Below are 21,629 nucleotides of genomic sequence, written 5' to 3' on the forward strand. Positions count from 1 at the left end.
TATCTATATTATACATGAAAAAATATCTTCTTTGATATGATTAATGAGTATTGACATCTCGGACCAAGTATCGTAATACTTAGTCTTCTTCTTCCTCCTGGCTTTAGACCCGATTGCATACTCACCTCTCTGGAGAGGAGTCCGGTATGCATTGACCATGGATCCTAGATTGGGTGAGGCATGTTTTTTACCGTTGCAGGTAAACCCTAACTCTATTTGATCCATGGTTGCCTGAATTTTCTCCTCACGATGTTTTTTCTTACCATAACAGCATCGGTTAGTATTCAAACTAATGTACATAACTTCGACAATCGTCATTGGTACATGGCCGAGGTGGGATTTGAACCGGTGCATTTCTGCACATCACGCATTTTACCCTTGCCGATTCGACGACCGACGCTAAAAAATATATTTGAAAAAAAAGAAGGCAGGTACCCAGTCATTACAGGAAAACGAGGAATAATAATAACAAATTTTTGTGGACATTATTTTATTATAGGCTTAATAATAAATTACATAATAATACAGCTAAGGTACGGCCCTTACTTTACTGGTTTCATCTGCCACAGGCCGTCATTCAAGTAATGGCAGTTTTCTATACCAACGCCTTTGTTGACTTTGGCTCTGAAAAAAAAAAGTCACAGTTGATATGAAAACCTGATATTTAACCCGAAACAATTAAGTCTTTTAGGCAAATAAATTGGTTCGGTTGCGACCTGTCCCCTATTGTGGGGACCCAGAAGTTCGCCTGTGCTGAAAATCTTGGAGTCAGTCAGTAGGTAAGAAATATACTGGCTCCAGAGGACGTGAATCCTGGGCACATATAGTGGGCTCTTTCTTATACAGGCTTATAAAGTAATGGCTCATTTCCCTGGTGAGGAGCGCGGTGTGCGCCTTTTTGACCATTATTCTGGTTTGGGTAAGTCAGGTTTTTTCACGAACAACTCAATCTTTACAGGAGGACTTAAGCCATATTGGATCTAGGTACCCTAACGTATCATCAATAGCTTACATATCATCAGTGGACAGAGAAGTCATCCCCACAGCCAACGCGTGTTCCTTCCCTTCCGCCATGACCGCTACCACCTGGCCCTTGTCGACCGGCGACATCCTGGCTCCAGGGGACGTGAGGCCAGGGCACATGATGTTGGCACCGCTGAGGACGAAGCGAATCGCGCCTTTGTCTACTTGCTGCATCGGCAGGAAAAAGGGGTCTGGAAGGAAAAAATAAATAGCAATGAATTCATATGGTATTTATAGTAGATACTTATACCTAGCTAGTATGTTTATTACACATTATTTATCATCACCCACACAAAGGTAAACTGTTAGATAATGCCATTAAGTCTGCCTATTGTACTTTACAAATTGTAAATGATGTAAGAATAAATAAAAAATAAAGACATAATAAAGTATATCTATAACCGTTATTGTTCCGTGATCGTAACAGTTAACTTAAATAGGTATATGAATAATAATGACTTTGGTACCTATCAAATAGTCCAAAAGATGTCACAACGATGGTGCCAGTCAGGCAGACACAAAACAGTAGTTTGATTAATATTTTTCACAGAACTTATATGAAATGTCCTTTTATGTCTATCCGTCGCTACTTTCATCTACCTAATTAGATTAAATCAAAGAAACCGAGAGTGGTTCGGTTGTATCTGCCCCCGACTGTACCAAAAGATCATAAATAACTATATTTCTCCCTTTTCAACTACCCTCGTGTTCGTGTCTTATCATAGTTTTCATTCCCTAATGGGGGTTGATGTTATACTCTAATAAATCGGGTAAATAGTGTCCCCAATTCGTTCGTTTTATAGGGTTCGATGCTCGATTTACTACCAGCCAATCTAATCGGCTAAGGAAATTACTGAGGTCGCTAGTCAATGGCTAAATATTTATTAAAAGAGCGGCATTGTTTTAGAATGCATTCACTTAGAATGAAGAATTGTTTACAAATGTGGTGTCTTCAAAAGGATTTTTATTAAGGATTATTAAATAAATAACATACAAATGACAGTAAATTTGTACATTCTTAAGAGGCTTCACCATCAGAGTTCATATTTTGTACTCTTTGAATCTAGATTTTAAATTCCGATCTCTGAAAGCCTTCTGCAACCAAAGGCATTTTTATTTATTTTGCAATTAATATAAGTAACTTTATAATAAGTTTAGTTTTGCCTTACTAGCTTAAGTACTGCCTCTGTCATGTCGAGTCTTAATTTAGCTTTTAGTACACGCCACTCCCCCTCATTAGGTTAATGAAGTAGAGCGCCTAGCTGGATGTCCTCGATTGTCTATTAGCATTCTGTTAGTTTAATTTTGAACATCGCTATGCCATAGTAATCATTTATATTAGACTAATATAAAATGACTGCTTCGGGTTCAAACCCCTTACATAACTTGTACCAACATTATTATGACAAATGGACTAAGTAGTACATACATACACATTTCTAGTTCATTTGTCATAACAACGCTATACCTTTAGAAAGTATTAATATCAGCTTTTTGTCACACCTGTAATTTAATTGTCTAGTGGACCTCGTGATACTTAAGAGTTGTTCTACCACTCTATCTCTTTCCAGCGAATGTTGTAAGATGCTATTAAAAGAACAAGCACTATTTGACCTGGTGCAGGGGCCGTCCAAGCTCGTTAAGGTTCCCCTTGTAAACAGGATAAGTAGGTCAGTCTAACCTAGACTAACTAATAATGTACCTAATTTAATTAAAATCCTTGATCATGGAGGATTTTGCGCCCGGATAAACAGTAGGACGATGATAATTTATATTTCTGTAGCACCAAATATATCTTCTAATAAAAAGAAGGTAGATACTCACATTTATGTAGCAATCTTAAAGTGGGCATCCACGGCCCCTCCCGGTGCCTGAAGAAAAGCAGCTCTCCAGCGCTGTTCACCATGATCTCGATGTGGTCGTGACTGGAAATGAAGAGATACTTATAAGGACTTATAAGTTATTTTATATAACAAAGTGGACCAATATACGTAGTACATCTCCTGCCATCTTCATCACGATCTTGCTTTGGATAAGTTAGGGTTTTTAACGAAGCAATTACCATCTAAAATCGTGAGGAAACCTGCACAAGCAACTGGTTGTGTAAATATGATCCAATCAATATGGGTTAGGTTCCCTGCAAAGATAACAAGATTCGCACCGCGTAAAAACCTGACATACCCAATCCAAGATCGTAGTGATAGCCTCACCCCGGGCTCCTCTCCAGATAAGTGAAGACACAAGTGGGTCTACCAGTATACGCCATGAGAATGAGGTGCAAAAGCATTATCTTGTGAATCCTACTTCGACTTAGGATAGGTAAAGATGGAGTATTTCCAATATACTGTTCCGAATCCAGAGACCTATAGACGGAGACTTATGCATAAGTACTAACAATAACCATCTTTTAATTACACGCCACACTCACTTGGCTGTTTATCAAATTAATTGAAGATAAACATAGAACAGCACAAACATTGTCAAAATAATACAGAAATAGAAACTGTGATCTGAATTACAAATAGCATGGTCTAGTGCTATTTATTTATTCTGTGATGTTCTCTAAGTAGAACACAATTACAATTCGGGTGTGAAAACATACTCACATTTCTGAATAATGAATTACGTAAAACTAACTAATCGTATTAAGATAAAATATATGTAATTCGAACTTATAAGTAGAAATGATAAACATAAAAAACTATATACCTACTACTCGTATATTAGGTATTGTGTTTATCATTCCTATAATTATGTTTTCTGTTTACATGAAATAATAGTAAATAAATAACCATTGGCGAAACCTTCCACTTTCACCGTTCCTGTACACACTCACCTCGTATATCTGTTCACGTGCTATTCATCCTGTTCCACATGTCCAAACTAAGATCCTAGTCAAATCTCTAGAATAGGCAGAAGAACCCGAGCTCAAAAGAGATTATGATGATGATTGGGACATACCATTTAACAATCCTGAATGTATCTTTCTTTGGCAGGACCTGATCTATGTAGTTCTCTAGATGGGGATACAGTTCCAGTAGACGAGCTCTGATGCCCTTCTGCACTGAAGACTTAAGCTGCTGCACGCCAGATATGCTCTCCTTCTCATCAAATCTGTAAAAGGAAAGGACAGAGTTATTATACGCTTACTTACGTTACGTTTACGTTTACTTACGTTTCTTTTTTTAAATGCGCAGGTAACGTACCATAACGTACCGTACGTAGATAAAATAAAGGTGCGTTGCGTGCGCGCACCTAATAATATAATATTAGGTGCGTATATAAAAAATATTATTTGTTATGAATATGTTTATGTCACGTCACTATTGTTATGTAACATCACTAGTCACACACTATTGTATTTAAAAATAATCTTACACAACGTGTAAATTTAACATCAGTTACCTAAGATTCTTTCTTTATTCTGGCGTTAATCACGGGAAGATCCTTGCGAGGTTATAAATCTGAGATATTACTGCGAATTTTGCCTTATTAAATAGTGCAATTGTATAACCGAGTATTTATTTCAATGCCTACCAAGAGTCTTAGAATGAATTTGCCTAAAATGTAAAAATTTCCAGGCCTGACTAATAGCACTACGAAAGAGGAACAAAATTTTTGATTGGATAAAATTAGATACAATAAAAAAATGGTTAATTTCTATGGCGAATTCATGCAGTTTTAATCCTTTTTTGTATCGAACGCTTTCGTGCAGGCTGGCTATCGACCTCAAGTCTTAGAAAGCGTAACTAGTTTAACTACAGACGAACTAGGACAGTGAACTGAGTGCTGACCCACTAAAAGTTGCGGTAAGGCACTACGCGTCCGTTGCATCGCTTACAACACTGCACAGATAAATAACGATAATACTTGGATATCAATAAACAGCATCATGTTTTAAATAAAAGAGGTCGTGCGTTCCTGTCCTATGGGAATAAATCTTTTTGGACCGACTTACAATGCATAGAATAAAGACTTAAGTACAATGAAAATTGTCCTCGATTTGTTAGTTTTTGTATAAGTTTCATTATTTCAATGTATATGTAGAACATCAGATTTTTACATAACACTTGTATCTTGTAAGCTTCCTGTTGATGCATGCAATACAGTAACGAAAATCTCATTTAAATCGAGTCAGTCGTTCTTGTGAAGAAAGCGAACCTTTTTTTTTTGGTAGTCGTAGATTAGAAAATGTTTAGTGTACTGTGGACCAGAAAGAAAAGTCGTGATTTTTAAGAAAATGGTGATTTACTTTTTAAAAGGTCCACTGTACAGTCTGAGATGGATACTTATAATAGTTCATTCGCCTGTACTATCAACGTGCAATAAAAGAAATAAATACATGTCACGTGTACTAAGTTATTGGTTTGTTGGCGAATTCAAATATCACGTTTTATTAGCGTGTCTGCGTAATAATTAGTACGGTATTGTCAACAGAAAATGGAAATTTAAATTAGCACCATTCCGCAAAGTATTTATTGAAATAAAAGACAGAATTGTTTAGCTTTCAAAGAAATTTTCATTAGCTTATTGTAAAGATATAACTTTGATATAAATCTCTTAATCACCCTATAGGGTGCACTAGGAGAGGATTTTCTGAAATTTTAACGAGATCAAGATCTCATTGTTATGTGATTCTACGTATGAAAGGAAGTATATTGACTGACAGAAAACGGACAGCCCAAACCGCAGGGTCTAGGCTAAAAGTTGGTATCGTTGGTAGGTTCGTTATAGTCTAGGGACCCACAAAGAGAAAATTTTTCGTTGCAGCGGGAATTTCCCGATATTCCTGGAAACTAACGGGATTTTTCGGATATTTTTCGCTATAGGTACGAGGGTGGAACCGCGGGTGTCTTCTAGTACTCATTCATTCATATCATTACGTCTATATCTCTTGCGCGGTACTAGTACTTATTAATTTAATTCATGATCCGTATAATATTAATCCCGAATGTCCGACCGTATGTGCTGCCAACTATTCCATACCTTGTTCCCTTTAGTTACCTAACCTGCTATTCAAGTCGACAAAACAAACGATATGAAAATATAATGCTAAGATAAGATTTGCGCGGTCAATGTAAACCGTGGAAGGGGCGAAGGGATGATGACGTCACAACGGCTTTGTGACGTCATCCCTCTTCCCTCAGTCCTAGATGCTTTTCACACAACATACGTAGGACTTTCATATTAATATTATTTGCCAACTTGTGTACAACGAACATTCGTCCTAAAATTAGGAACAGAGTTTATGACTTAGCGACCTTTTACAAGTTCAGGTATGGCAATAGTTAGTAGTAAAATATAGTTCCTTCCATCAAATTGGTTCGCTTGATATTGTTTGATTGTAATAATAAAAAAAATGGTGTTGAGAGAAGATTTGTACTCGTACCTATAGGTAAAAATACTAGGCTAATATGTTGAAATCAGGTTAAAACATAGACTAGACCTTCATAAATAGGATGAAAGAGATTTCTTCACTACATAGTATAAAACAAAGTCGCTATTTTAGTCTGTTTTTTCTGTATGCTTAAATCTTTAAAATTACGCAACGGATTTTGATGCGGTTTTTTGTAACAGGTAGAGTGATTCAAGAGGAAGGTTTTTATGTATAATAACATTTATAATTTTGCACCCTTGCGAAGCCGGGGCGGGTCGCTAGTTATGAATAAAAGCAGAACCTATGAACTTCTGTTTCTAGTGTTTATCATTCCTGATGATGTTTTCTGTGTACATGAATTGATAAATAAATAAGGCGATTTCATTACTAGAAATTACCAAGAAGCGTAACTCCGGTAAAAAGCTATTTTAAGTACCTATACTCGAAATCACCTGATAGTTTTTGATTTCATCTAATTTTGTATCTACATAGTTCAGATTAGGGGTTTTAGTGCAGATTGATTACTGAATTACTATTCATTAAGATATTGATCAAATTAATCTTATGAATACAAGGATTTTCCTCACGAACTTACGGCTGGTACCAACCCAGATCTGTTAACGAGCCGAATGACAAATTTAATATAGAGATATACCTATGTATAGTAAGTATAAGTAGATATCTCTGGGCTTCGAAGATTGAGGAAGAAATAGTTTCAAAACAATGTTTATTATCTCAGCTGGAACTATAATAATGGTAAAAGTTTCAGAAACAATTTTCGCCGAGCTAGAATAATCAAAAGTTAGCCCCAAGCAGAGGCACGTCTGAAAAGATGCTATAAGTAGTACATTTTTGAGAAACTATTTATTATTAAATTTAGTATTTTATTGTTTTATTTTTATAAAATTTAAGCCAATTTAAAAGTAACAAATGCAGAACATAGCTAATAGGCTCAAACATTTTATCCGAAATTGTCCCACATATATTTGCTTCAGGGCCATAATCATGCCACGATCCTAAATGAGGGTATAACTAAAAGGACTAAGGGAGAGGAATCCTCAAAACTATATTTTAAAATATATTTTTATCCCAGGTTATAAACTGCAATTTATAACGATTGCAGTAACGATTCGTTACAAACAACTTTATCGTTATCATTTCTATTATCAGAAGATAAATTGATACTTACATGGACTTTAGTCCAGGTTGATCATTGAATTGATAACATAAACCCATAACAGCAGGAAGTTCTAAGCAGGAACTTCAGTACCAGTAAAGTTACGTGTGCTTTTAATACCTGTTAGTATTTAAAAATAATCGTAATTTTATGAAAAACATATAATTATCTTTAATACAAGATGACTCTAACTCTAAGATCCTATGTTTGTCGGGATAAAAGATAAAACAAAGCTAATTGAATTTCAAAGAATGGTAATAGTATATCTTTGATATAAAAAATTGTTACACTATTTAATAATACAAGGAATTATAAACTTTATCTAACAAACACCTGAAGTACTTATTTATGTATACATATAATTTGGTGTTGGTGAGGATACAACCGAGACTTACGCCAGAAGAATAATAAATTAGTTATCTACTGTGTGATAAATGCGAATTGAAATACAATCAAACCACGCAATTTTGTGAAATTCATGAGAAACCCAAGATTTTATGCCTAGGTATTTTGTGATGGCAGTGAAAAATCTAATTTCTCAATCATTATACCGTCATACATTGAATTAACCACACGCAATTTTCGCATCACTGATTTTTGTAACACTCTCACATTATTGTTCAAGAACAAGCAGAGCAATACTAAGATGTTGAAAGAAAAAATAACGAAATTAAATGTGCCGTATTATTACCGTGCCGTGTCATTAAATACTTATCTAACATCCCAACTCATATAAAAGTAAGTTTTTAGTTTGTTTGTTGTCTCTTCAGGCGTTTACTTTTGAACGAATCTTCTTGAAATTTTGCGTACCTAGTCTGGGAAAAGACATACGAGTACTTTTCACACCAGTGAAAACTGTTATTCCTATTATTAGCGAAACCCCCGTTTTTAGGTGTCGCAAAATTCACAAAAAGCTAGTTATGTCATATTTACGCAACCTATGAATGTTGACTGTATCATAACTGTGGATAAACCTCTTGCCTCGACCACCACTTGATGACAAGTCTCTTGATTCCAAGGTACACTACAGAAACATGTGCCCTTCATGTTATACAACACCACATACATACATACATACATAAAATCACGCCTCTTTCCCGGAGGGGTAGGCAGAGACTACCTCTCTCCACTTGCCACGATCAACAACATATACAACACCACTGGCACTGTTAGTCGTGGACCTAAGTTTAAAATCATCATAAATTAGAAATTAGATAAAAAGCACTTATAAAATAACAATGATTTTTATTGACATTTATAAATCGACGATTCCGCGGTTCTTACTCAGTTCTTTGTCCGGGTTATTTGGATTGGAGTCTCATTTCAATTCAATCGCTACTTTATTCAGGCAAAGCACTCAATTCATTATTCATCTCTTGCAGACCAGATTTTCCAGAATAAATTATGCTGACGTAATGGAATTGAGTAGAATTTTGCTCCACATTTTAATTTCTTAGTGAAACTCTTTCCAATCACGAACCGGAACACTTGTGACCTAAAAAATGCTCGAAGGGAGCATTGAAATAAATATTGACATTAATTAGACAATTAATGATAACAAAAGTTACATTTCCGAATTTTTCATTTTCTATTGTCCAAGATTTAAGTATTTTTAAGAACTAAATTTTTCAAGAAATATGGTCTCTTGTTGAACAAATTTAATGTCAGCATCAATCTATTCGCATTTTGTGATGTCAACATCACATGTAACAAATACGTGATCGAAGATACAGTGCATAAGGTCAGTGACAGATATTGTATAAGTGCAGGACAAGCTAAGACTCTGCCAGCTATTAATCGTCAACATATACAAAAGTAACAAGGCTTATAATGTAAAAGAATAAGATAAATATCTGAAAAAGTAACATCGAGATAAACATTTGAATCAAGTAACAGGAAAATTGATATCAAAGAAAATGTGATATCATCGAAAGACTACAGAAGGCAAAGAACACAATATTTACAAGAAAGTTTTCTGAAAAACAAAGCACAATAAAAGAACACTCAAATACATGACACATAATATATCCGTCTTATTATTTTACATCCCCTGTGCGATTCCACATCACCTTTTTGAAACAGTGGTAGACAACATTTATTTTAATCTTAATACCATATTGAATGACCTCTGAACCATTATAAGTATCTAACATTATAAAACAAGTGTTCTAATGAAATTAAAGAGTATGTACAACCGAGCCGAGCTGATAATATGCGCTGCTTGCGTCGCTACTTCAATGTCATATCTAAACACGTGAGTTTCATTCACGTGCCCAGCTAAATTTATTATATTAACGATAGTACCGTCACGTATGAGTACCATTCCTTCTTCAGTACTATTCGTAACAACGCAGACGTCTTTAAAGCAGCATTGGAACTCGTTTTATTGTGTTTTAAAGTAGGTTGAAAGGCCGTTATTGGAGGTGATGCGTACGTTAACGGTGCCAAACGTTGGCAACCAAAGGCCGAGTGTTTGTTAAAAGATGTTCGGTAGTCTTGTTTTTTAAAACACAACTAATGAGTTATTTTCTTTGTTAAAAACATGTAACTGCATAAGGTTTTGAATTTTATGTGAGTTTAGTTAAGGTAGTTCAGATTTTTCTATTCTTGGAAAATTGGCGTGTGATTTCCGGCAGAATCGAATTGAATAGAACACCACACTCCAATCTGCCACATCCTATAAATGTCGTAGCAGCGACTAAAGGACAAAGAACATGTAGGTCTAAATCATTAATTACATGATGTCTAAATAATAAATCTATCGGATAAATTTAATAAGGTTTTTTGAAAGAGAGTTATTTTTCTATTATTTATATGTATAAGACAAAAAGTTGATTAAAAAGAGACACTCAAAGGCCTACCTGCTTGCATAAATTAATTCCAGCACGTCATACCGGCAAGCAATATCCTCTACACTTTTGCATAATAATAGGTTTTCGTACGGAATTTGAGTGAAATTAACTTTGAGTATTAAACCAACGAAATTAACTTCAGCATTCAGTACAGAAGAATTTACAAAAATGATGTGTAAATTTTCCACTGTTTCTTAAAACTTGGAAATTATGTAGGTTGGAACCAAAACAAATGAAAGAAATTATTGTGATCAACAATAAAGATTATTGTTTTTTGTACGTCTCTAGAAATGAGCACTAAGTTGTAATGATAGATAGGGATATACCTGCTAGGTAATATTGTTACTTATCAACAATAGAGTAATTATTCGGGTCTAAATAATTATAATGACCGTATTTATATTGGGCTTTTATAAAACAGTAAATAGCCTAGATATAATTAGAGAAATGTGGGGAAAAACGAAAAAAATAATTTTGTTGCACTGGCCAGAATAACAATTTAGCTTACGTGGTGTTTACATATTTGCAAGCGAAAGTAAAGTTGTGAGACAAACAGTTTTTAAATTAACCCCTTTATCCCTGAATATAATAAACGACTTGTTAATATTTAAATGAGCAAAGCAGTAGACGTTAAATGTGTTTATTTTGGTTTTAATTTAATTAAAAATCAGATATTCTTTATTGTGTTACACTGGTTACATAGAGATCTTAAAATAAATGTGTTTCACTGTGAACTGTTCTTTAGAAGGTAAAATAATATTCGATGTGAAATAAATTTTGCCAATATATTAAATTATAAACGCTCATTACGAGTCAATATCAATTGATGATGATGATGATGATAAAAATAAGAATAAGAAGTGAAATTTCTTCATAATGATTAATTAGGTACCTCTAATGAACAAACAATAAATAAATACTTCACATTAACTGAAATAAGTAAAGGACAAAATCAAACAACTTTATTAAAATTCCCAAATAATAGACTAAAGAAAAATTTTGAGTCCATGTCTTCATATTATTACAACTCAGTCACAGTCTTATCGTAACTGATACTTGCTAACAACCATGGCAATGGCCCAAGAAGGTCAAGTAAAAATGGTTTATGTTCAATATTGATTTTTATTTCAAGCGTGTCTACATCGTCTTACATCGATCGTGGTGAACTATTTTATAACGTTCCATTACGCCGTTTGCAGACACGTGGAATTCCATCGAGGTATTTCTCGTGAGACACAACACCTGGCGGTAAGGATCTATATATTACTGTCATAAAGTACTGGAAAGAAAGAGTAGGTGGTATATTTTACTGTAAGTGTCTAAACCATCGAAATTGTTTTTGCAGTACAAATACTTTATAACGAGATAACTAAAAATTATTTAAAATCTATCAACTATGTGATGTTGCATCATCAGTAGAAAGATGTTGTCGGTTAGATTACGAAGTCTCGAAATGGTGCAAACCAAATACACATGGTTTAGAATAACAAGATATAGGCGCAAGAATAGCAAAATTATATTAATGGATTTAAAAGCGCAAACGGATAATGAGTAACAAATAAGGACTACGTTATCGCAACGCAAATGTTTGTGCCGAAATATTTCCGTTGCCGTTCCGTCCTCATTCCGTTTGGCGGTTGCCTTATTTGGGCTGCATTATGACATCGATATGAAAATCGAATTATTTAGGCCAAAGAAAATCTGCCTTAATATCGTCATGACGGTATGCATGGAATGGACTTAAAACTGAGCATGACAAAAACCGGGAAATGTGGAGAGAATTTTCAGAAGGTGGTCCTATACATAATATCAATGAACGAGAGGGCAACGGGAACACGCAAGGCTTACAGAGACAGAGATATGATCGTTTTCATAAGAATCAAGGAAATGTTTGTTTTTGAACGATATCAATACCTAAAGCTGAAAATCCTCAAAATAATATGCAAAGTTGTTAGAATCTAACGTTATCTGAAAAGATTCCACGTAAATAAATAAAACTTAAGGACAAGGCAATCAAATAGAGATGTTATGAATAAAGCTGATAATCAACAAATGAACCAATGTAATAAAAGAAAGGACAAACAAACAAAATTATATTGGAGTTCATATAGTATATAGTAGACGTGACGCAAGCAGAATGTTATACTTGTCAGACTTATGAATGACCATGAACCGAGAATCGATTTACAAAAGCGTTGTGCGTTGCTGTTGACGATATTATAATGTCAGGGTAAAAGAGTCACAGATGATATTACGTTATGAATTTTTATCTATACTTAGAACTTTAAATAACATCGGAACTGATCCATTCAGAACTTACCTTCAAATAGAACGATATACCACTGTTACTTCTTATAACTAATCAAACTATTTATATGGACTCGACAGCATTCGAGCTTTAATAAAAACGTGTCAAATTATTACTAACATTAGTACATAAGATTTACTAACAACTCTGGACTGTGTCTGAAATAAACATATTTTATTTTATTTTTATATTAAAATAAACAATCCAAGTTGACCTGATTCTTTTCCAAAGCAGAAATAAAATTCTATGAATGATACATACGGATGAGGGAATAAATATATAGATAACTAGAGGCCGCCCGCGACTTCGTCCGCATGGAAACCCTATCAATCCCGCGGGAACTCTGGGATAAAAAGTAGCCTATGTGTTATTCTGGGTCTTCAGCTACCTACATACCAAATTTCATGGTAATCGGTTCAGTAGTTTTTGCGTGAAAGAGTAACAAACATCCATACATCCATACAAACTTTCGCCTTTATAATAGTAGTAGGATTTTAGCAAAGTTCCGCTGGTCTATTACGTAAAACCTTCTGCTAACTAGACATCTAGACCGGCAGAAATAGAATAATTGCCTGAGCGAGCTAAATTAACTAATTTGTACCCATGGGCAAGTTGCTTGGTAAGAATATAGACTAATAGCAGTTAATTGAAGATATCAGAGAAATCAAAGATACATATATCCGCTATAGCTATTACACATACAGATGAGAAAACATAGATAGTACTGCAAAAAATGTCGGCTTCGGATTTCTACAGACAGTCAGGTAACTTCTTACGTAGGTTGGTAACAACGGTTCTTGATCTGCGCAATTTAAGTTAGAAGCTAGAGAACTATATTGCGCAAAAGCACTTGTTTTTCTAAAAAAGTGTTCTGATACTTAGGTATTGTTTCCTTATAATAACTTCTTACAACATAGCAACATTATAACATTAAAAATAGTTATAGTACATAATATAAAACTGAGGAAAGATGAGGAAGTAAATGCAAAGGACAACTTGCAAATATCAATGTCAAGATAAAAATATAGCTAGTCTTGACCTTGGAGAACAAAACATAACTAAAACAAATAACAAAGTCGGCCAACCTACCACCACCTACTTCTATTGAATCTAGAGGCTAAATTAATTAGCCAAACATTTAGAATAGCCATATTAACTATAATAAAAGGGTGTTGCTTAGATCTGAGTAGGTACCACATTTTTTATATCTATCAGTTAAAATAAATTAGGTACAAACTTTTTTGAGAAGATATCTTCATTTACGAGTAAGTAAACAACGTTTTGATTTACATCTCACTATAATTTTGGGAATAGTTTTTCAGTATCCAACATACATACATAACCCTCTTGAATACACATTTAAAAATATATACAAGAATTGAGGAACGATGTCTTTGATGTGTTTTATGAGCCATGTGTTTAACAAACCAAACCAGCTTGTAAGAAAAAAATAAAATTTATGTCTTCGCTGTATTGTTTTAAATACCTGACATATCCTTGAACTCAATTCAGTAATATTCCGTAAAGTGTATCTAAATTCACATTCACGCAATACTTTTAAACGGTCACCCTGTCAGCAGACTGCAGTGTGATAGCGAATATTTGTTAGAATAAAATATTATTATAGGATCACTACTTATTTGGCCGGAAAAAATGTCGGAAAGCTGACCCAAGCCAGGGCCCGAAGCATTGCGGCGGAGGGTGTAAATGGAAACACGCAAAGATGAGAGTGAGATTGGGCACTTTTTGGATCTCAATAAAATGTCTGGTGGTCTTCCAGTCTTTTTAAGATTGTTGGCTCTATTTAGCCCTAAGATATGCTAACTTGTAACCAAGCCATTGTTTACAACAAGCACTTGCACTGATATTTGTTTTAGTTTTGTGTTTCTAAGGTAATTCTCATACCAATTTAAACATTGGTGAAAAATTACATCTCTAAACAAAAAACTGTCCGAGACATATAATTTTTGAAATGGACATTCCCATCACACATTGAATTACATAAAATAACTACGGCATCAAAATTGAAACTGGAAATTCATATTCAATAATATTTATTTTATCATATTATTGACTAATTTATATGTTTATAGCACTTTGTCACAATAGCTATTCAATTATTTTCCTTAGTCACCTCACGTGTATCGTAATCTAAAACTTGGCGATAAGCCGTCTGACAAATATGTATAATACGTAATAGCCACTTTCAAGGTAATCCCTTCATCATCCCTGTATTATCATTTTTTTTAATGTAATTGTAAATGTATTATTTTGGGAACCTGAAAGTATAGAATGAAAGTTTATTTTTATAATATAGGTAAGTATTTCAAGTTTTAATTTAATGATTCATAATATTTGGGTGAACGTCCCATTTTTCCGACCATGAGGAACTCAACGGCACTAAGTAGGTGGGATATACGAATCATTATTCGCTCGCGTGCGAATCGGACCCTAAATTAACACACTCAAACGATACGAAAGCGCTACTCTGCATAAAGGCTTCTGTAAAGTATGTTTCCGAGGGCCAAGACCAATGAAATAGCTATTCAACTCATACAGAAACTATTAGACAGACAGGGCTGATATTTAAAAAAAGTTTGAAAGAACTTAGAACAATCGCAATACAGCCAAAAACCAAATGTAGGTACTGTTTGTAATGTTTTGTTTTAGCCCGCGACTTCGTTTACTAGAAAAATTCATTGACAATCTTTCATCCCCTCTATAAACCCTTCCTCTTTTATTTTGCAATAAAATTTTTGCCTTTGTCCTTCCCCAGGATCAACTGTATCTCTTTATACTCGTATTTTAAATTTCATCAAAATCCGTACAATTGTTTAGGCGTGAAAGCGTAACAGAGAGACAAGAGTTACTTTCGCATTTATTGTATTAGTAGGAAAGTATCTTTTTAACTGCTTATTGAAAATATTGCTCACTACTAAATCTCACTAGACTATTTAACTTTATTATCTCGGTAACATACCGTCACATGTTTGCGCAACGCATCCATGCACTAAATGCAATACACGCATATTAGATCACGTGCATTGAATACCGCTCGCCAATATTGAATCTTATGCCTTTGTAATAAACAAAAAAATTATATGTAGACGACGATAGGCCTATTGGCTCTACTAAAGCTATTTATATAGGGACCTAGTGTCCATAAAATCTGATCTAGCTCACGTGAGGAAAGCGAAGTGTGGATGCACTAGGATGGTTGGACTTGCGTCATGGCTAAGGAAATTCACGCCGCTACATAAATCTGATAACGGATGATAAAGAATGATAAACTTATTGACATAGATATCAGTGAGTATTTTTTTACAATAAAATTTATGTTTATGATATACTTACTCAAAGAAATATTATATCTTTGTATACTGGATAATTAGATACTGGATATCAAAAGGAAATCTATCCAATAACTTAGATAAAAAAAACTAATACGTCACCAAAAATAATTGACCTATGGGATACGTTTCCAATTCGTTCTACAGTATATATACAAAACAACTGTTGATATCAAAGCGAAGGTTACATTAAAAATAATTATTAGCTAATAGTCCCATGGTTACATCCTCACTACTCTGGAGTAGCCTGGAGTATTACACCCTTGACCATAAATCACGAATTGGGTAAGTCAGGTTTCTACACGAAGCGCATCCCATCTGACCTCCGTAACCTACGCGGTTGCCTAGATGTTCGCGTTTCCCCACGATGATTTCCCTTACCGCAAGAGCATCAATTATGTACATAACTTTTTGAACCTATGCCTTTATGCGTTTTGCAGAGAAAGTACTTTGTGGATTTCGTTCAATCCCTCGTGCCATGGGAATGGGAAAAAGTTCGAAATTGGCAATGGACAAATTAATTTGGCACGTTTTTGTTCTACCTATGTGCTTTATCAAGTTTATCGCAGTGATGATAAAAAAACAACGTGAATACCTTGTGATAAGGATAACTAATTATGGAGGTTGTTTATCCTACATCAAAAACAACGGAGATATTTCGCTTATAGGTCATTCTAATTATAGTTTCCAAATGTGTATGGATGTTGTAAGACAGTGTGACAACAGCTAAGTAAAGGATAAAGACGTCATTAAATGTATGCATTATGAAATATCTAAAAAAAACTGACAATCCCTAACAATAGCAAGTTCTTATTGGATTTGGTTCAATATCTATTCTTAAACATGTCTATATTTAAGGGCATATTTGAACTGAAATAAGAAAATAATTTGTTTTTAATAAGTTTATTGCATAATCATATTTGAATACCACCAAAACAAGAAATCAACAAATCTGCACAACAAAGAAAGCGTTTTTAACACCATAATGCAATTAAATTTTACTTCACAATTTTTTTTTATTTTTTAATCTAATTATAACTATTTTTAAACAATAAATCATAGCATAGCCAGTAGTTGAAATTATACTCCTTGAATTTTGTGCCCAATAAAGTTTACAAACATTTGAGGGTACTCTTCATTAGATTTTTGTCATTAACAAATTCATATTTTTTCCAAAAATTGTATAATTTTAACAATTTACGGCCAAAAATAAATATAAACTAAATTGGAAACTATTATAAAAATTAATATTTTTTTTATATTGTCTTTCTTCATCAGTCCAATCCTGACTTGATATGCTAGAATGCTGCATTTTGTTCATCATCTCCCTATAGATCTTCTTTAGAAAGCAGTATTTTAAACACCTTATATTTATGTACTTTTTACAATAACTGTTACAATTTATTTTTAGACATTGTCTTTACAATATTTTATGAGATTTACTATATTTATTTTCTTACATTATTCCCTCAATTTCACTTCCTTCAAACTAACATTATCTGAAATCAGAAAAATTCTTCAAAACCCATAGAGCTCAATATGTTTAATACACCACAAATCCTTTTTTTTTTTTATTTCTGTCTCATAAAATCTTTACACATATGAACACTTACAACAATTTAGAATATACTTTGAATTAATTCTCTATATGCAGACCACTTATTTATATTGGAAATTGTGTGATTAAGCCCTGATTGCAGAAATAGCTGGTATATGGAATGTAAGTTTGACAAATACCTGAACAAAAATAAAGCTATTAAACCCGTTACAACAATATAATAGCATTATAAACTACTCTAATGTTAAAAAAATACTTCCGAAAATAAGATTTAAAATAAATCAAACAAAATATTATATTTACATAGTCATAATTTTAAAAGATTTTGTTATATAAGCTTAAGAGAAAGCAAAATAAATGTCACAAAACAAATGATATCTTGCACAACACATACAAAACTGTTATGTAACTGAAATGTGTTGGTGTATAATGTGATCATAATGGAAGAAAGTTTTGGAAGAACATTAAAGCAATGAATTGTGGTCTGGCTTGCCTTAACACTGCTCTTACAACTTAGTGCAAGAAAATATAATTGTTAAAATTAAGTACAAAACTAATATTGAACTTCAAGTGATTCTAAAGTGCAGGAGTGAGTGCAAGATTATAGTAATATAAGAACCTAAAATAATTTCACTACTATTTTACAACAATATAAATAAAGTTTTAGCCCCAATCAGAATGTGATTACCACAGATAACAAATTTTGAACAAAGCCTAACAAAATGACAAATAATCAACCTGATGATTAAAAACTTTACAAAATTTGTTAAAACCACATGTTAAAAAATATAAAGTGTAACTGTTTTGTAATCTACTTATATTTTATCTATGGCCTACTATCACATTTGGTATGGGGGAGGCTAGAATGCAATTGATGATGGAGGCATAGAGCATTCACCAACTGTAACTCTGTATGATGCCAATTCACTGATACCATGGTAATGTACGAATGCAGCCACTATGACCAGCACATGGAATATTTGGTGAGACTGGAACCAGATGTCACATTTACCAGGGAACCATCGCTCAGGTACTCTCAGAGCATAGAACATTGCACCTAATATGTATAGAAGGCCCATAAGAACTAACCATCCCAGAGATGCCTTGCTGACTTGGCTAAACCAGCCCTCGGTGATGCCATAGTGGATAGCAGGCACTATACCTGACAGACCAAAACCCATGAACACTCCCGCTCGGAGAGGTCGAAGTCGAGGTTCCGAAAACCTGTCCCAAAGAGACACTATGATAGACAATATTCCTAACACAACCACTACAGATAAGTAAATTATTTTAGGTCTGTAATGGCAGTAGAAACTATAATACAGCCATGGAACAAAAGACCCCATGATTAAGAGGGCTATTCCACAATAATCTAATTTAGAAAATAATTTACCAACCATCTCCGAGTGGCAGTAAAGGGTATGATAAGCAAACGAAAAGCCTAAACAGACAATTGCTCCCACAAAAAACACTCCAAAGATTACTTTTTCCTGCATCTGAATTTCAATGGAAGGACGGGTGAGGAAATATATAGCCACACCAATAAAAGCAACACAACCCAACAGATGGGTCCAGATGTTTCCAGTTTCAGTGTGAATACGAAATATGGAAGCGAAGCAAGCACTGAATGATGGTAATGGAGGGCGATGTCCTTTATGTAAATAGTCGTTGTCTTGAAGCCATCGTGGCAGGTGTCTGAAGTGGCATACATTCCATGAGGCCTCCCAAACTTTGCGAACAAATTCCTCAGCCTGCTCCGCGGCGTTGTGCGCCAATGCTCCAAGATCTATCTCGTCGGAGAGCACACCAGCCTTCAAAACTTCGGCCATTTCAGCGTCAAGAAGATGCTGATCCTCTGGCGTAGAGGGTAAAGGGCAGCCTTCTTCCTCCTCCGCCAGCACTTCGTCGAGCTCGTCCATTTGAGAGGCGAGACTCTCGCCCTCGGGGTCCCATCCTTGACGACGACGGAGTCCGTCCGAAGACGCACTCACGGAATCGGAATCCATTTCCCACATGATTGAATACTGCAGTCACGACTTACGGCGACGAACGGATGCCGCATCGACCGTCAATCGGCCAACGCGACTATTTATGACACCACACAGTTATTCCAAAGAATCCAGTTACGTCACAAAATAGAATCACATGCGATCTTTTGTTTCGGGTATTTTCTACATCACAGAGTTTTATATAGGACAAGCATTCGAAAGTTTTACATTTAATTTAATCAACGAAACAGAGATTACACAGTGCTAAACAAATCAATTATAAACAGCTGCGAAATAAACGTATGCGTCCGCCATTCACGTCTGACTACGTAAAAAAAACTGAAATTATCAAACACCATCCGTCCATTTTCCAACTACGACTACGTCAGCATATTGCTATCCCGTTCATACATACGTGACCTAAAATGCTTTTCTCCCTCTTACCCAAAGCTCTTGCCAAGTTGTAGAGCGTAGAACAAAAATGTAATGAAATCAGTCGATCGATTACAATATTTTTTATAAGCAAATATTTATTTCAGTATTTGGTACTAAATCAGACTTCGCTCCTACGAAAGAAAGTAAGAAATTAAGGTGTTATTAATATGCTTGTTTTAAATTATATAGTGACAGGGAGAGAAAAAATTGTTAAGAAAGTTTGCGCCATGTGAAGACATACATACATTTATATTATCCAGATCTTTATCCGGGTTAGATACAGCCAATAGTCTCTAAAAGACTTAAAGGCCCGTGGGCCTAAAGTGGAATTGAGACATTCTTACATGAATACACATAGCCACGTCTATATCGTCATAGTGCCGTGTGGTTCCAGGCACCAATAAAATAAAGAATAGGACCACTCCATCTCTTTCCCATGGAAGGTGACTAAGGGATAGGGTTACAAACTTGGGATTCTTTTTTAGGCGATGGGCTAGCAACCTGTCACTATTTGAATCTCAATTCTATCATAAAGCCAAATAGCTTAACATGGCCATTCAGTCTTTTCATGACTGTTGGCTCTGTCTACCCCGCGAGGGATATAGACGTGACCATATGTATGTATGGAGATAATGAATGATAGCACGTTTATTAAGCAATAGCCTCGCCTTGTAGCGAGTATAAATGGGAAAACATCAAAAGCATTGATCAAATCGCTAATAAGTATTCGTCTCTGTCACTCCAGGAATCCATATTCGCACTAATAAAACACAGAAAACATATTTCAAAAGAAACATTCAGTTTCAAAAGTTACTGTAAAAATAATTTGGGTACTAATTAAAAATAATATTTTATGTAATGGCCATTTTAAGTTTAGATATTCATAGTGAAGAATTAAAAAATCCATTCTCAATTTTTCTTGCTGCTTATATAAATAAGCAATTAAGTTTGATGTATGTTCTGTAAATCGCAAAAAGAAAAAGCTGAACAACTTTCCATAAGTAGTTCCAAGAACACACACGGCAATATCAGTACAATCAACGCCAAAAATTAGCAAAAATCATTAGGGAGTTATTTTTACACCTTAATAGTCAGTAAGTCAATAATACATGTTATAAAACATAAGATGTCATGGTTTCCATGTCATCTTTAGTATATGATTTGTAAACGATTGTCGATTAAAATTACTTTCCGATTGAAGATCGTAACTACTAAATCTATGGCTACTCTCTGTCAAAAAATGCTTTTACCTGATTGGCCTAACTTGTAAACAACTGTCAATAACTAACCAATCACGGCTTTAGAAAAGCTGCCAATAATATTTAGGAAAATATTGAATCATAACCTAAAAGAGTAATTTTATCACCAGAAATCTAATGAAGTGTCAGTACTTCCATATAAATCATTAATAATAAATAAAATTTACTTACTTCTTAAACATGGTGCTTTCGACTTGGGATGAATAAATTGTTTCACTCACAAAAATATCCACTAGAGATAGATCGCGATTCGCGACTTGACAATTTGTAATTTCATGGAGGAATTTGTTATGTCATTGTCA

At 34.4% G+C, this 21,629-nt stretch overlaps 2 protein-coding genes across 2 annotated transcripts; both read right to left on the reverse strand.

Annotated features, from left to right (window-relative positions):
- Positions 1-482: 482 nt before the first annotated feature.
- Positions 483-21,629, reverse strand: LOC106135604 (malignant T-cell-amplified sequence 1 homolog). Its single transcript, XM_013335961.2, has 5 exons — positions 21,499-21,629; positions 3,985-4,137; positions 2,848-2,948; positions 1,013-1,214; positions 483-624 (listed from the first exon to the last, which is right to left on the reverse strand). Exons 1-5 carry the CDS (start codon positions 21,507-21,509, stop codon positions 543-545), a joined length of 549 nt encoding a protein of 182 aa, XP_013191415.1. The 5' UTR covers positions 21,510-21,629; the 3' UTR covers positions 483-542.
- On the reverse strand, positions 16,975-19,983 carry LOC106135603 (adiponectin receptor protein). The gene has a single exon (XM_013335960.2). The coding sequence runs from the start codon at positions 19,658-19,660 to the stop codon at positions 18,506-18,508; it is 1,155 nt and encodes a 384-aa protein (XP_013191414.1). The 5' UTR covers positions 19,661-19,983; the 3' UTR covers positions 16,975-18,505.

The sequence above is a fragment of the Amyelois transitella genome, chromosome 21, assembly GCF_032362555.1.
Source record: "Amyelois transitella isolate CPQ chromosome 21, ilAmyTran1.1, whole genome shotgun sequence".
Taxonomy (NCBI): domain Eukaryota; kingdom Metazoa; phylum Arthropoda; class Insecta; order Lepidoptera; family Pyralidae; genus Amyelois; species Amyelois transitella.

Excerpts from the sequence above, each read along its gene's own strand:
- LOC106135604 (XM_013335961.2), bottom strand. Across the intron at positions 2,949-3,984 it reads ACATTCAGGATTGTTAAATG|TCACGACCACATCGAGATCA; the intron begins GTATGTCCCAAT and ends CTTCATTTCCAG. Across the intron at positions 625-1,012 it reads TCTCTGTCCACTGATGATAT|AGCCAAAGTCAACAAAGGCG; the intron begins GTAAGCTATTGA and ends TTTTTTTTTCAG.
- LOC106135603 (XM_013335960.2), bottom strand. The coding sequence starts at position 19,660 with ATGTGGGAAATGGATTCCGATTCCGTGAGTGCGTCTTCGGACGGACTC.